The sequence below is a fragment of the Anopheles merus genome, chromosome 3R (assembly GCF_017562075.2).
Source record: "Anopheles merus strain MAF chromosome 3R, AmerM5.1, whole genome shotgun sequence".
NCBI classification, from domain to species: Eukaryota; Metazoa; Arthropoda; class Insecta; order Diptera; family Culicidae; genus Anopheles; species Anopheles merus.
In genome coordinates, this window is record NC_054084.1 from 39,920,883 (window position 1) to 39,936,732 (window position 15,850).

A 15,850-nucleotide genomic window follows, 5' to 3' on the forward strand; every position below is an offset into this window, starting at 1 on the left:
ACATGTAGGTTGTAGATTTGATTTTTACATGTATTATTTACAGTATACCGGTTTACCATAACTGGTATAATTACAGTGATGCTCCATGTCCTTTACCCAATTATAGCGAGCATTTAATGCTCTCGTTTTCTGAGCAACTCAACCCTGCGCGTTGTACCGTTTGTCTGTTTGTAGCCTTACGGTACCATCTTTTGGAAGTTAATAAAATCGTTTTAAATTTACTGCGCTTCTTTGCACTTCCAGCAGTTTCGCAACTTCTCGTTTTCCTGCAAACTGATGCAGTGCAAAAGTGCAATGCTACATTCTTGCGTCGGCACGAACGATCATGTCCGCAGTGTAAACGGAGATTTGTATGTGTGTATGAATTTGAGTGACTATTTTACAAAGATTATCCACCGTTTTGCCCGCATACTGGTGAAAAAAGCCCAATTTTTTTCATATATTACGACTTTACGTTTTTTTCTTCTTGGGGCTATGAACGCACAGATTTATCTACAGGTCCGTGCACATCATTCAGCTTTGCCTGACGGTATGCCATGCTAAACTGAACGAGCGCGCACAAACGTCGACCTCGGGAACAAAATACCTACAGCACCTGGGACAGCTACAGCTACTCTTAACTAACATCGTCATCTTCGATCTGCGTTTTGCTTGGTTCGTAAATATTGACTAACTTATCGAAACGGGGACCCCATGTGGTTAAAAAGCTATACTCATGGGGTTCATCGTCCGTACCTGCAGTGGAACAGTAGGAACAGGGAGGACAGTTTAGGTGTTTATCATCGTGTGCTGTTCGGGGCAGGTGTGGAAGATTATTATGGGTTTGGGCGATTTTTTTAATTTACCTGACTGTAAGGAACTTAGCGAGCCAGAGGTACTCCCACAACCTTCGTAGGCGTAGTTACGCAGATCGTCGAATGGCCCGGAGGCAGGGTCGATGTCGACGCGTCGCTTCCGGTCGTCCAGGAACACGTCCACCTTGCCGACGACCTGGTCGGACACGACGGCAATATCTGGACCTGTCGATGCGATCGTGGAAGGGTCAAAACAGAATGAAATATCATTGATAAGCGTTGGGCCAATGCAGGTAAATGAGCTTCCAATTAGATTACAAACACACACAGATACACACATATATATATAACACTGAAGCAGCAAACAACGTTTGGGCGATACAGGAGAGGGCAATGCATGCTTGTGCTGTGCGCACAACCCTCAAAACAGCACATGCAAACGAAACACGCTACTTACGTACTGGCGGTGCCTTATGTTGAACGAGCTCTGGCAGCGGACCGATCGGGATCTTGAGCGTCTTCATGTCGAACGCGGTCATGTCATTCTCGCCGCCTCCCTCGTCGCAGTAGTTGATGATGTTTTCGCGGATGTCGTCCTTGGTGGCCGGCTTCTTGTTGAAGTTTGCCGAACGACGCCGGGAGCAGGAAAAATAAACAAACAGCAAAACTGTTTCGTGTGGTAAGGAAGAAACAAAAACAAAACTTGTCGTTAGAAAAGATCTCCAAAATAATGCTTTAAGCACATCGAGACACGCTTCCACTTACTAATGATCAGTAATAGGCAGGCTATTACGGCGGCCAAGGCACTGGTGCTGAATTTAAGCGCTTGTCGTTCCTTCAGGAACTCACAACTATCGCCCCAGTACGAGTCCGGACAGATGCACTTGTACTTCAGGCGCGGCTCCTGGTTGATGCAAGTGCCTCCATTCAGACAAGGATAGTCTAGACACTCGTTCCGGTCGATGCAGGTCTTGCCTTCTGGTGAGATGATCATACCATCGCCACAGCTGTACCGAAAGATAATCAATTCAAACACAAGCTGTGAGCTGTTTAACCAAAAAGGCCATGCTCCTTCACAGTAAACGAGGTCGAGGTACTTACGCGCACTCGTACTTGTTCCACAGGTCGACACACTCGAATGGATCCGGACAGTACGCGTTCTGGCAAGGATTGTTGGAGGAACAGTAGCGGTCAATGTTCTTTGCCATCGTGGCCTGACCCCATTGCGTACCGTTGGTGGCTGGCGGAAGTGGCAAGCTTTTACCATCCAATCTGCAGAGGAACGGGAAGAGATTATTATAAATCAACACCCAGAAAGGAATTGCAGTCACACCCGCTAGACTTACCTTATATCGTCGATGCAACTCTTCTGATAGTCCGATTTGACATCGTACGTCTTGACGCCAGTGAACTCAGGCTTGCCGCCTGCATACACACCCTCCTGCTTGTCCACTGACAGCCACTGATGTCCGTCAAACGAGAAGCTTTGGTTGAAGTTGGCACCTTCACCCCCGTCCAGCTCCAGGATGGCCGCCGAACCGTACCGTTGCACCTTCACCACGTGCCACTGTCCGTCGTCCACCTCGACCGCCGTCAGCGCTACCTCCTGCTCCTCCACCTGGCCCGTGTTTAAGCTGTACCGGAAGTACACCTTGGCCCCCTTCAGCTCAATGATGCCGTACTCGCGCATATGCTGATCGCTGATGCGGAACAGCTCGCCGTACGTCTCGCGCGTACGGAACCGCAGCTGAATCTGCGTCGTGAACTTGTCCGGCTCGAAGCTGAGCGCGTATTTTACGTAGCTGTGCGTCTTGAACGTGGTTGGAGTGGTGGGCAAGCTGCAGTACGTGCCCGTCCAACCAGGATTGCATTCACACTTGGCCTCGTCATAGCTACCGACACACTTGCCATGCTCGAGACACCGAGCGACCTGCGGATTCAGATCGCACACCTCCTGCGTGTACAAACACCCGGGTGCACTACCCTTAGACAGTCCCGGGTGGGACAGGTCGTACAGAATTCCATTGTGCTTAAACTCACGAATGCACCCCTCGAAACCTACCCCGACCGGCATGTACTGCCAGCGGCTGTACGTGTAGTCAAACTTGTCCCTAAACACACCGCCAATCTGGAGCGGCGTGTTGAGATTCAGATATTCGTTGAACTGCGGCACCTTGCCCAGCGCCTGGCAGGTGTGGTCGACAAACTCGACCAGGTTGCCATCGTCGGCTTCGGTGATTTCGGCCGTCTTGCAGAAATCGACCACCATCTTTACCTGCTCAGTGTCCCAGAACAGATCGATCCGGTGCCATTCGCCATCGTTGAGCGGATGTTTGGTTGCGATGCGTAACTCTAGCGTACCCGATCCGTAATCGATGAGAAACCGGGGATAGCCCTGCTCCAGCTCGAGTGAAATAAAGTCAGACAGTTGCTTGGACGTGTCGTCCTCCTTAGGTGGTGTGATAGGTCCGTTGTAGAAAATCAAACCGTCCGGTTTCGTTGTGATGATCTCGACGCTAATGTGCGACTTGTCGCACATGTCGAGCGGTGGGTACCAGGCCCAGCCACTGCCGCGGAAGCTACGTACGACCTGCTGACAGCGGGGCCCCGTGTAGCCTGGTGGACACGAGCACTTGATACCCGACTTGGAATCGGTGCAGCGACCACCATTCAAACAGGGATGGGATTTGCAAGTCTGCTGCTGCTTGTACTCTCGCGAGCTGCACAAACACTCAGCCGTGGAGTTGATCTGAACCCCAACCAGGGCGGTTTTGTTTGCATTCACTAGGCAGGGGTTCGTCTGGACCTCGATGATGCTGGTGCACGACCCGGCACAATCCGCATTCTCCAGCAGACACTCGTCCACGTTTACCATCGTGATGTTGATGCCCACCTCCTGCTCGATTTCCTCCTTGTGCAGCAGTATTACGCCGTTCAACTGCACCGCCTTGTAGTAGTACGCACCGTGTACGGCGAACCGCACATCGGTCAGCGGCACCGAGCGGTCCTTCATCTGCACACTGAACACGTCCACATTCTTTACGTCTACGTTCAGCAGCTCCGCCAGCTTGTCTCGGAACCGCTCCAGCTTGCTGCGGAAGATGTTCTGGGTGCGATAGTTCCAGATGCGTATAAAGTCCTCATCCGTAATGCCGGTCAGCCGGATCGAGCCGGAGTTGACGATCGCCTCGTAGGAGATGTGCTTCACCACCACCGACATGTTGGCATACGATTCTTGCGCGTGCTTGCGGTCATAGATCTTGAAGCGCAGCTTGTAGCGTCCTTCGCGTGCACCGCGTCGCATCGTCACCATGCCGGATGTGTCGTCCAGCTTGAAGCGTGGATTCTCAGCCTCATCCCAGTAAAACAGCTTGTCCGAGGTGTCCCAATCGTCGAGATCGTTAACGAACACACGCCCGATCGGTGTGTCCGGCGCCTGACCTTGGTAGTTGTACACGATCACCTCCTTGGAGCCGGGCTGCATGATGTTATCGTTCAGATCACCGATCGTGATCGTCAGCGTGCTGGTGCCGGTTTGCGGCGGCGTGCCCGAGTCCTTGATAACGATCGGAATTGTGTACTGCTTGCGGTACTCGCGATCGAACGAGCCGAGCGATGAAATGATCGCCATACCGTCACCCTTGTTACTCTGCTCCACCTTGAAGGACGTCCGAATCACATCGTCTGTATCCGGGTCCATTCGGAACTGGAACGGCGCCCCGTTGCCCTTCAGTCGGTCATCCCTGTCAACGGCGGAGATTTCGATAATCTTCGACGGCGGTGAGTTTTCCAGCAGAATGGGCCGATAATCTTCCGCAAATACCGGCGCATTGTCGTTGATGTCCTTCACCAACACGGTCAAGATGGCGGAGGCCGTGCGCGGTGGTACACCGTCATCGGTAGCCAGAATCTCAAGCGAGTGTTTCGCCATCGCCTCCCGATCCAACTCGCGCTGGATCGTCACTGTACCTTCCTGGTCGATGGCAAACTGGCGCTTCCGGTCCGTAGCACGGTTAATGCTGTAGGTAATTTTGCTCTTACCGCCCTTGTCGATGTCGACCGCCTTGAAAGTACCCAAGTTTTTGCCAACGTCCGCGTTTTCGTACACCGCCGCCTCGATGTGCGGTTTCTTGAAGCGAGGCGTATTATCGTTAATATCTTTCAGCTTCACAATCACCCATGAATGGTCAACGTGGTACTTGTCGCTCTCATCGATCCCATCATTATCGATTACCTGTATCCGAAAGCGGAAGCCATTTATCTGCATCGGATCTTCGTAGTCTAGAGGCTGGACCACCTTCAAACTTCCCGTACCGTCCGCGTTCTTTACCATCGCGAACTTATCCGCCCCGTAACCGCTGCTTTCAATGATTTTATACTGGAAATTGTTTATCTCATCATCGTCATTTACCGTTACGGTCAGTATTGGTGCCTCGGGCAGCACACTACCGTCAGTTTCCTCCACCTCGACGAACCACTCGTCCTTGGTGAACCGAGGCGGCATATCATTCAGATCCTTCACCTTGATAGAAGCTGTCCCCGTACCCTTCAAACCTCCGCCATCGGTGGCCACAATCTGCAACGAGTAGTCGGGCGTCTTCTCCCGATCGAGACAGCATACCGCCGTCGTGATGAGTCCCGTGTCTGGATTGATGTCGAAGATTGGCAAACCAGTATCCTCCTCGATCGCGTTCTTCTCAATCGAGTAAATCACCTTCGCGTTAGTACCTTCGTTGATGTCGTCATAGTCTTCGGCCTTTATTGTCATCACGTGCATGCCGATGGTGCCATTTTCGGTCACGTTTCCGTACGCAATCCCGTTCGGGAACTGGGGCGCATTGTCGTTGACGTCTTTCAGGTTGATCTGCACCTCCGTAAAGCCCACCAAACCCTCGCCCCCTTCGTCCTGCGCAAAGACGGTAAACTTCCAAGACGCTCGTCCGTGTGGTGGGTCTCGGTTCAGGGGCTAAACATTTGGGGAAAAGGTGTGAAATAAGAAGAATAGGCAAGAGAGGAAGAAAAAAATTATTAGGTTCCATCATCATGGATCTGAACGCTTAGGTTCCATCATTTAATTAGTGGTTACGGAATGAAATTCTGTTCGACTTAATAAATACTAAAAAGACTCTGTGCACTGCTAGGCCATTGCATCAGTTTTGCTCTTGGCTGGCAAGAGAAAGTTTACACAATTGCTTGATTTAATTAAATTTATGTATTTACTTGAGGTAAAACCTCGAGTCCGGTATACCAAGCACGATGGAGTATTCTTGTACTTCCGTCGAAGCATTTCGAGACCCGGCACATGGCACAAGTGGGAAGTTATACAAAACTGTACAGCAAACCAGAATCCAGTGACGCCATCGAAAAGTTTCTCCGTCCGGCCAACTATTGTTTCTGCAGATGTTTAAGGTTCTGTACCGGAAACTTAACCTGTCCTTTATCGTGGGTATAAATGGCTTCAAAGACTTCCAATGCTCAAAAAATTCTAAAACAAAACGGTCTTCATTTTCCTTCAGCTTCGGATTGCAAACGGGTTGTGCATTCAACCCCCTGCACTGCTCTAGTCAAATCTTATCAACCGCACGAACCCTAAAGGTTTTTCCGATTTCACTAGTTGTTCACGATTTCAGTGTTGTCTATAGTGTGGTGTTGCCGCAGTTCTCATTTTTTTATTCTTTTTGTTCCATACCGTAACAGTTAACTGCAGTGACTTTGTTTTATTTGTCGTCACTGGCAGAAAACGTTGTGGTGGACAACGTACGTTTTCGAGTCCAGAATGTTGACCTACCTTAAGCACAAATATTTCCCCCGTGGCCTTGTTGATGTCAAAGTTGCTGTCGGAGGGATTTTCGATGTCAATACCGGGCCCGGTCAAAAAGTATATGATGTTGTTCGGCCGCTCCACGTCGGCATCTGAAGCAGTAACCTGTTCAAAGCGAGAGGAAAGTCATTAAAAAGAGGCAATAAGTGGCCAGGAGTGGCAGAGTAAAACCAAAAACAAGGGGAAATACAATACTTCAGAAAAATAAACGATATGGAAGAGCTTGTTCTACAAACTACCGAAATCGATCGAAGAAGAAAGATTGCATCAACGAAATGCAGGACAGCCGCAACGCATACAATAGTCTTTTTCAGGTTTGCTTTGTGCGCTGTCAAGCTCAGTCAGCACCGTTGTAAACGTGAACGGAAAATATGAATATTTCGTTAGCGGATGATTGGCATGACCATTTGCTGGTTCGGATCGATGAGATCGGAGAGAAATATCAACGAATACCTGGTGTGTTCGGCTAGGTCGGTTAAGCTAATTCAATATCATCGTCTGTCAGTTCGAAAATTAGTTTTTCATTTATTACTGCAAATTGCACTTTTTGATGATGTTGTATACTAAGGAATAATTCGTTTGGTAGTAGGTGAAATCGCTCAAAATATTTTCAAGAAACACACCAACCCAAAGTAAGGTGACGTTCAAGTCGAGCTCGAACCTGTAAGGTGTATAGCAGCTCGAGACAGTTATGCCTTCATTTGTCCATGAATATTGTTTCAGCCATTCTGATTGAGTTATTGCGATTACCACGTAGCTAACTTGATCACTGGCGTAGCTGTGATTGATTGCTGTTATTTGTAGTCTTTAAAACAAACAAGAGATAGAGAGAGATAGAGAGAGGCAGAGAGTGAAAGAGAGGGATAGAGAGAGGCAGAGAGAAAGAGATAGAGAGAGATAGAGATAGAGAGAGAGAGAGAGAGAGAGAGAGAGAGAGAGAGAGAGAGAGAGAGAGAGAGAGAGAGAGAGAGAGAGAGAGAGAGTAGACCATTCCGTCTTGATTGATCGCTGCCAGCAGTGTATGCAATTCCTTGGACGTCTTTTTAGCTAAGCGTTAGTAACTGTAGTTGAATATATTTTCCAATTCAACCATGAAATGCTTTCCCACAGGCTTGACTCATACATTTAATCTTGTACGTGTTACACTCTATTCTGAGAGATCATTCCTCTTCTTTAAGAAAACAAAGAGTCAAAGGTGAATAATATTTTCGTTAATTCTTCTCGTAGAAGAAGAATCGTACAAGTCTTCTGCTACCTTTGACAACGATCATAATTATTCTCTACCTGCTCGATACGAGAGCTTCTTGATATAACGGCACGTACAAAACGTACCATCCATTAACTGAATTGATCTGGCTTGTCAGAAGCGTCGGACCTGCATGGATTGAGGGTCGTTACAAACCCCGCTTACCCCGTTTACCTCCGATGCACTGGAACGGTGCGCTTGCAAAGGTAAAGAAGTTGTACGTGGTCTATTGGCTTGTAAAACAAACATCATGGTTACCGAAGCTATTACACCATTCCTTCGACGGGGGCATACGAAGATGCACGGAAGATAGTAACCGATCGGAAAAATGCATCACGGAAAGGAGAGGCCCGGCGAGTATGTGCGGCGCGTTGTAAATTTGTTGATTGCGTTATTGCATCAGCACTGCAAAGTTCTTTCCAGTGCCTATTGTTCAATGGGAACGAGCAAAAAGTCTCCCCATTGGCATACACCACCACTGCTTTCGGACACTGTATGCACTGTATTGCATGTGTATACGCGGTTGAATAGCCACCAGATCAAAATAATTCCCCCCTCCGAACACGTGGTAATAGTTTTTTTATGTTCATCAGTTTTGGTTTTTGATTTCTTTTTCTTCTGATTTTCTTCTTCTTTCTTCTAGTTTTTGATTTCATTCCTACAAGACAGGGACAATGAGTGCTGCGCATTTAAAAAGCTCTGTTTTTGCAGTGTGTTTGTTTTGTCGCAACTAGGGGAACAAGGAAATTGAGCAATAAGGTGAAATAAAATGGCATCGAGTAAATATAAAAGACCTTCTTTCTCCATCTGTACGGTCTCCATCCCTACATGACAAGTGTAACAGGAAGAGGAATAAGGAACAGAAAAACAACCAGCACGACACAACCGGTTCGCCAGAGGTTATGTAAATTTTAATGAAATTTCATTATACTTGATAGCTGCACAACTTTTTCTCTTCTCCTCGTTTCGATCGCTTCTGGAGTGCCTTTTTCCTACTCCAACATTCTTGTATTTTCTTGGCCTGCACGCCAAATTTTCTATTCCAAAAGTTTGTACGGCTCTCTGCGCTTTGCCGGCGGGCCGCTGCGTTGTCGCCGTCGGTGCAGCTTCGGGTGGACGAGCGAATTGCCAAATTTATGCAAACAGCTACACCATGTTCATGTTTATTTGATCTTATTTCTGGTGCAAACATTGTGTATGCTTGTGTGTACGGTTTTCAGAGTCAGATCGTCGGAAGGGCTGTTCAGGGAGAGCGTCTGTGTCAAGGACACGAATGTGGAGGTCATATTAAATATGTTTTCGGACAAGGCATGCGTATTAGCGCAAAATACCGACGCCAACCGGAAAGAGTGTGCTATGGGCGTGTATTTATTTTAATTAAAAAGATTACTTCTCAGTTTTCATGCTTATTCTAGCCGGCGTTAGCAGTGAACCGGCCTAGCGACGCACCGAGTACCGTTTCCGCTTCGCGAAGGCAGATGGAACAAACTCGCAATCAGAAGCAAGTTGGTCATGGGTTAATTTTCGGTGATAGCTCATAATTAGCCGGAACGCATTTCACAGGAGTCATCTGACGCGGCGAACGGATGTAGCAGGCTCACCGGTTGTGCAAAGCACCTTTGGCATTATACAGAGATCTGGTTTTGCGAAATCGCTTTGCCAGCTTGTCAGAGGGTTTTTTTTAGTTTTTATTTGGGCGCTTTAAATGTGTGACAGCTGCGAACTATCAATCATCCTCGGATACGAGAGAATGTGTGAAAGATTGGGCTAGTGAAGGAGTAGCGTCAACACACACAAGTGCAACCAGGGTTAGAAGAGTTATTTAAACAACAAGCAACGACAATATCTGCACAAAAAGCAACGAGGACGCTTGTGGCAGCTGATGTGATTGGGAGCATGATAAAGTGTGATACAACACGCGGCAAAATATGATTGAGGAGAAGGTACTCAACGACATACTCGAAAGGGGCCATAGTGTTCACTGGCAGTAGCATGGTACTGGTATGAAAATATGATTGGATCTTTATCCAAAAACACCGATCGTTTCAGACGTTCTATAGCGATTAGATAAAGATAAAGAGAAAAAGGGAAAAAGAACAAAGAGATAGAGAGTGAACGCAGTAAATCGATAAAATTTGTAATGACGTCTTTACCCCGTCATCGGCTTATTAATATTTATCCTTCACCTCGTTAGGATGCGCTCGAGAGCGATAGGGTTCCATTGACATGTGCATGGCAGTACGTGCCATTCGATTACTGACTTTTACCATCATCAACCAACGAGAGCAATGAGGACATTGTTACGGATCACAGGATAAACCAGATAGAGGGTGGAAGGAATCGGTCCCTTCGTTGCTTTGGTTGAGTGCACGTTGACGTTATTATCATCGTTATCGTTTCCTCTGTGCTAGAAGGTTGCATACAATCAAAGTCACGTTGCAAATGCTGCCACCAAACATTTTCCAGCGTGCGATGTGAAACATTGAAAAGAGGGAAAGCCGGAAGATCATGTGTGGCACAGCACGGTTCTCGGTAAATAAGATAATGCTTTGCCTAGCTGGAAATGCCTTTACTTACGTGCACGGAAGCGAAAAGGAGTGAAGATGATTCGGTTCGTACACAAAAATGGAAAAGTTTCTTGTATATTAGACGTTTCTTGTACATAAGACGGCAACTATGCTCTGTTGCTTCTATTATATTGATCCTGTTCTACACTTTATTAATGTAACTTGAACTATAATATCAGCATAAACTCTGAACTAATCGGACCAGGTGATGCTAGATGGAATACACAAAAGTGACGATATATTTCTGAATGCTTCCAAGCACAAAAAAAATAAAATTTGGTTTGTTTTAGGCTGAAAAGCTACCCGTAATTGCTATGACCACGGATGCAAACTACTAAAAGCATGTTTATTTTCATCAGCATCGCCGTGTCCTCTGCCGTCGCCTTTAGCTGACTAGCAACTTTGTGACCGCTCAGCAAACTATCTCATAAATTAAATAAATGTTAAGACATGCTATCCCAACCAGGGTGAGCGTCTCCGCACTGAGCTTGTGAAATAGAATACAGCTTCATACGAGTCCAGATAAGCCGACCCATTCCGGTGCCCATCGGAAGCGTTTGCGTTTCGGTTTGGCCCATCGAATGTGTGTGTAGCGTGTGTCATCAAGCATACCCCATTTTACTACCAAGTACCACTGACCGAGAGGAGGCATGTAACGGTCAGAGCCATAATTGAACGTTCGAAAGCAATAAAATTGATAAGTGCCTTCCATCGTATGGAGGTCATTTATTTCACTTCACCCGAGGAAAGTGCTGCCAAAGGGCTGCTACTCTCACACATGCGGCTGGGAGTGTCTTTTCTAAACCTTTACGTAGCTAATGACATATACTATCTATCTTCTCAGTGCCCCTTAGTCCAGGAGAGAGGTGAGGATAGTTGAATGAGTACCGATCTCTATCCGCAGTGGGACACTATGCCAAATACGCATCGTCAGTGAGCTGGTGGGCAAAAAAAGTGCCCTGTTTCAGCTTTGAGGACACCTTTTCCTTTGACCAAAGAGCACGCCATGTGGAGGGATGCTTACGAGCAGGATAAAGACGAGATCTATTGGTATTTAGTGTAACATCCTTTCGTTCCCAGCATCCGTGTGATCATCTTTAGAACGGTGGTTCTCAAGGATGTGTGATAACTTTGAGTAAGGGTTTCTATTTTTACGGTGTGCGCTAGCCATGCTGGTTGAGCAACTTCCTTATCACGAAGATGGAAGGTAGAGTGTTTGTCAGTATGTAACATCGGTACGGTTAACTAATAATCCACCACTATCTTGCACGAAAACTCTGCTTTTGGTTTGCCAAAATTGAATAGAATACTTTTCCCTATGGGATTCTTTTGTGTGGACGTCAAACAGAGCGAGATGTACCTTGGGAAATATCTTAGTTTAAGAAACATCGGTACCTTTGTATGCTTCCTTCACTTCAAAAGTATCTGCGAATTTTACGATCGATTCGACATGTTTGCAGTTCATGTATTGCGATCCGTAAATATGTGTGCCAAATGGAGTTAGCCTGTATGGTATGAGTGCCCCGGTGGATACAGTTATAGCTTTAGTGCAACATTTTATGGCCAAGTAACTGTACGGACGTGATTTCCACAGCAATGTTGGCCGTGTTCTTTTCCATTTTGTGGAAGAAATTTTTTTCTTGGATTCGTTTGTTTTACTCCTTCCTAAGCAAAGTACGTTTTCCGTTTCAGATGTTTCAAAAACTGTTATTGCCGTCGTTCCATAGGCGGTTTGGTAAGTGAACATGGGCTCGTTCGTGGGCCATAAAACGACACGTTTGTGAAGCCTACAATTCCGTCGAAGATGAAACCGTATGCTTCTTTCATCGATAGACCAGAAAAAGGATGAAAGTGTGTAAGTTTGCTGGACGGGAGTAAATTTGTCGTAAAAGAGTGGAATTGTTTTTTTTTACGTTTTCATGCCATCCACCCCGTTCCCATGTGCGCGTTTATCAACTCTGCCTTAAGCCATGTGGTATGGCAGAAACACTTCGTATGTCTCTCAAACATAGGAGAAAACGGTTTTTGGGTGAAATAATGAAACCAATAGCAGTGTGCCACCACGAACAGCACATGACCTAGGGTAAAGCGAACCGGATGGCTTTTGCGCGATGACAGTACCGAACCAGTACACTGGCTGAATATTGTACGAGAAAGTTTGGAATCTAACTTTAACGACCCAAAAGTCGCGGAAGGGAGTGTATGTATGTTTTACTGCATGTGCCCAAGCGACTACTGCATGCTTCGTAGGATAGTACGAGCAACTTTACGACACCATTAGGTGCTTCGGCACGATCCCAACTTTCCAGTTAGGTTGGGTAACAGTGAGTTAGCATTAGTGAAGCTAAATAGTCTTCGTCACTTGACTTTTGCAAACATTTTCCATTACGTGTTTGCAACCAGCTGATGGAGGAAATAATGTAAAAGGAAATGTGAAAAAGGGAGTGTTTGATTGCATGGGGGGGATGCTCTATTCCGTTGAATAATGATTGGTGGAATTGAAAACCGCATGCGACGCGCAGATAACAAAGGGAGCAAGTTTGATCAAAGTGAAATAATTAACTACGAAGAGCTATTGAGTGCACGAAAACTGAATTTGCTCGAATAGGCTAATTAGGAAAATGGAATTTGTGTTGCCGGGGTTTGTTAGAGACAAATCAACCACTGTTCAAATTTGCACTTTGCGACAGATAATCCAGAGAGAAGAGAAGTTCCGTGAGCTCCACATCTCTACGCACCACCTGTTCATCGACTTCAGGGTGACCTGGAACATGAAAAGCACCACCACTTCCTTGGGAAGTTAATCAGGTTGTTAGAGGCCACCATGAATGGGGTGCAGTGCAAGGTGAGAGCATCGAACTCGACGTTGGAATCGTTCGAATCTCACAAGGGTCTGAAGCAAGGTGATGGACTCTTCTGTTAACACTTCAACATCGCCATGGATGGTTTTTATTCGAAGCGCGGGGATAGGGCTAGATCGTCTAATGTATTGGCTTCAAGGATGACATCGACATCATTGGCAGAACACCAACTAAGGTGTGTGAGACGTATACCCAACTCAAGCGCGAAGCAGCAAGAATGGGATTGAGAATCAATGCCACGAAGACAAAGTACCAGTTTGCCGGGCGTGTTTGAGCGGTGCATCCTCCGGACCATCTTTGACTGTGTATTCGAGCATGGAGCGTGGAGGTGAAGGATGAACCACGAGCTTGCTGAGCTGTAAGATGAACCGAGCATCCTGACGGTGACAAAGGCTGGCAGGATACGATGGCTGGGGCATGTCATGAGGGTACCGGACTCATACACCACTAAGAAGGTGTTCGACAGCGATCCTCAGTTCGGCATAAGGCGCAGGGGAGAATAGCAAACTCGATGGCTGGACCAGGTGAAGCAATACTTATCGGCGTTCGGGTGTCTACATGGATGGAAGGCTGCAGCCAGGGACTGAGCAGTCTTGAAAATGAGTGTTGACCGGGCCATATTACACCGACTTGCTCTATCGTGAGCAGGCCAACAAGAGAGAAAGGGCGAGAGAAGGATTGAATAATAACACACTACCAATTGCCCTTAGGATGTCTATTCTTCTTCTTTTTCTTTGGCACAACAACCGCTGTCGGTCAAGGCCTGCCAGTACCCACTAGTGAAGTGAGCTTGGCTTTCAGTGACTTATTGTTACCATAGCAGGATAGTCAGTCCTACGTATGGCAGCTCGGTCTATTCGGGGCTTGAGCCCATCATGGGCATGTTGTTACGCCGTACGAGTTGACAACTGTACCACCAGACCGGCCTGGATGTCAATTAGTTCGAACTATAAAAATGGCACCATCATGCGTTCTAGGCTCTAATTAATAGAGCTCTCATGTTTGCCTTGTATTTGTTGTGTGCATCGTTTTCCATGGGGAAAAAATATAGGTTTTTATTTCGTTGAGTAAATTTTACGAATTTTCAAAGCGTGATATGGAGTTATTGAGTAACTTTTTGGTTTACAATCTATTATTTGACTTTTATTAGGTATTTATTTAGTCATATAGGCAGTGCTGCAAAATGTCACTATCAATGTCATAAAAAAATCTGACTGAAACAAAATCCATATCAGCGTCACGTACTCATTTGTGATAATCAGAGGTGATACTCAGAACGGTTGGTGTGACTAATACATGCTCGTGACATGTTTGCGACCATCGCTTGGTCACTATGTCACGACTTTTTTTGCTGTGATCAGTTTTGCAAAATGTCACTGACATAGTCACGACAAATTCCGGCTCAAACAAAATCAGCTCAGCGTCACGAGCTCTACGATAATGATCAGAGGCGAGCCTCAAACTGTTGGTGCGACCATCACATGCTTGGTGACATTGTGTGCAACCAACTCGTGTTCAATCACTTGGTCGCGACATTTTCAGTCGGTGATCATCGCGATGGTCACGGGTGATATGCATTGCGTGCGAGTGGTTCCAAGAAACAAAATGAGCATGTTTTCTCACTCTGTTTGACCCGACAGATAATCAAAACAGATAGAGGGAGAAAGCATGCTCATTTTGTTGCTAGAGCCCACGCGCCAAATATATTCCAAGAATTTCGCGATTATCGCTGACAACAATGTCGTGACCAAGTGAGTGATTAAAAGTTGGGTGCTAAACTAAACGTCACCAAGCATGTGATTCATTCTTCAACTGTTTGAGTATAGTCACTGATCATCTCAGTTGTGTACGTGATCTGATTTGAGCTTCGTTTCAGTCATGAGTGTTGATGACTGAAACAGTGGCATTTGGCAGCACTGTTCACAGCCAGAAAAAAATCATGATTATGCTTGCGCCGGCATTAAGCTAAGCTTGTCAGTTAGAGTATCGCGTTGGACTCAAGTATTCACATGTCGTGTTCTGCATATCATGACGCACTTTTATTGACTATCAGCAATGAGCATCAAGCTACCATGGATATGTTCATTGTTTTTGTTGGTGAAAATCTTGTGATACTCATGACATTTTACAGCACTGCGTATAGCAAATATTTTAAAATTTAAAATATTGCTTGTTGAATTAATTAATTTACACTTATGTTTACTGTGGCTTTGTTTTACGATTTATTTATTAGAAAGTTAACAGTTTTATTGTGAAACGCTTGGGTGATCCGCGTGTAAATATGATATTTACTTTATTTTCACCCGTATTTATGTGGTGGTATTCATTCAGTGTTGTGCAGTAATGTGTCAATAACAGAGGCAAGGCATTAGAATGCAATCACTTCACTTGACCATAATTTATCAGTCTTTAAAAGGTAAGACTTGACAATTTTACGACAAAACCAACATGGCTATTTTTTACATTCGCAGTTTCTTTGCATTTTCTACACATAACCTGCATTGTTTTTTTCCATTTTCTACACAAACAATACTCTACCGTGCCAACGCCAGGTTGCTACC

At 46.1% G+C, this 15,850-nt stretch overlaps 1 protein-coding gene across 8 annotated transcripts in view; it reads right to left on the reverse strand.

Annotated features, from left to right (window-relative positions):
- Positions 1-370: 370 nt before the first annotated feature.
- The window catches only part of LOC121596054 (neural-cadherin-like), a 253,400-nt gene continuing 237,920 nt past the window's right edge, over positions 371-15,850 (reverse strand). For 7 of the 8 annotated variants that reach the window (XM_041920654.1, XM_041920652.1, XM_041920651.1 and 4 more), the window contains 7 exons: positions 6,583-6,720; positions 2,141-5,760; positions 1,896-2,066; positions 1,560-1,801; positions 1,252-1,461; positions 846-1,019; positions 371-735 (listed from right to left, as the gene is read on the reverse strand). In XM_041920654.1, coding sequence (XP_041776588.1) covers positions 617-735; positions 846-1,019; positions 1,252-1,461; positions 1,560-1,801; positions 1,896-2,066; positions 2,141-5,760; positions 6,583-6,720 — 4,674 coding nt within the window. In that variant the 3' untranslated portion in view covers positions 371-616. The remainder of the gene's footprint in view (positions 736-845; positions 1,020-1,251; positions 1,462-1,559; positions 1,802-1,895; positions 2,067-2,140; positions 5,761-6,582; positions 6,721-15,850) is intronic. The other variant, XM_041920655.1, reaches the window with a different exon arrangement.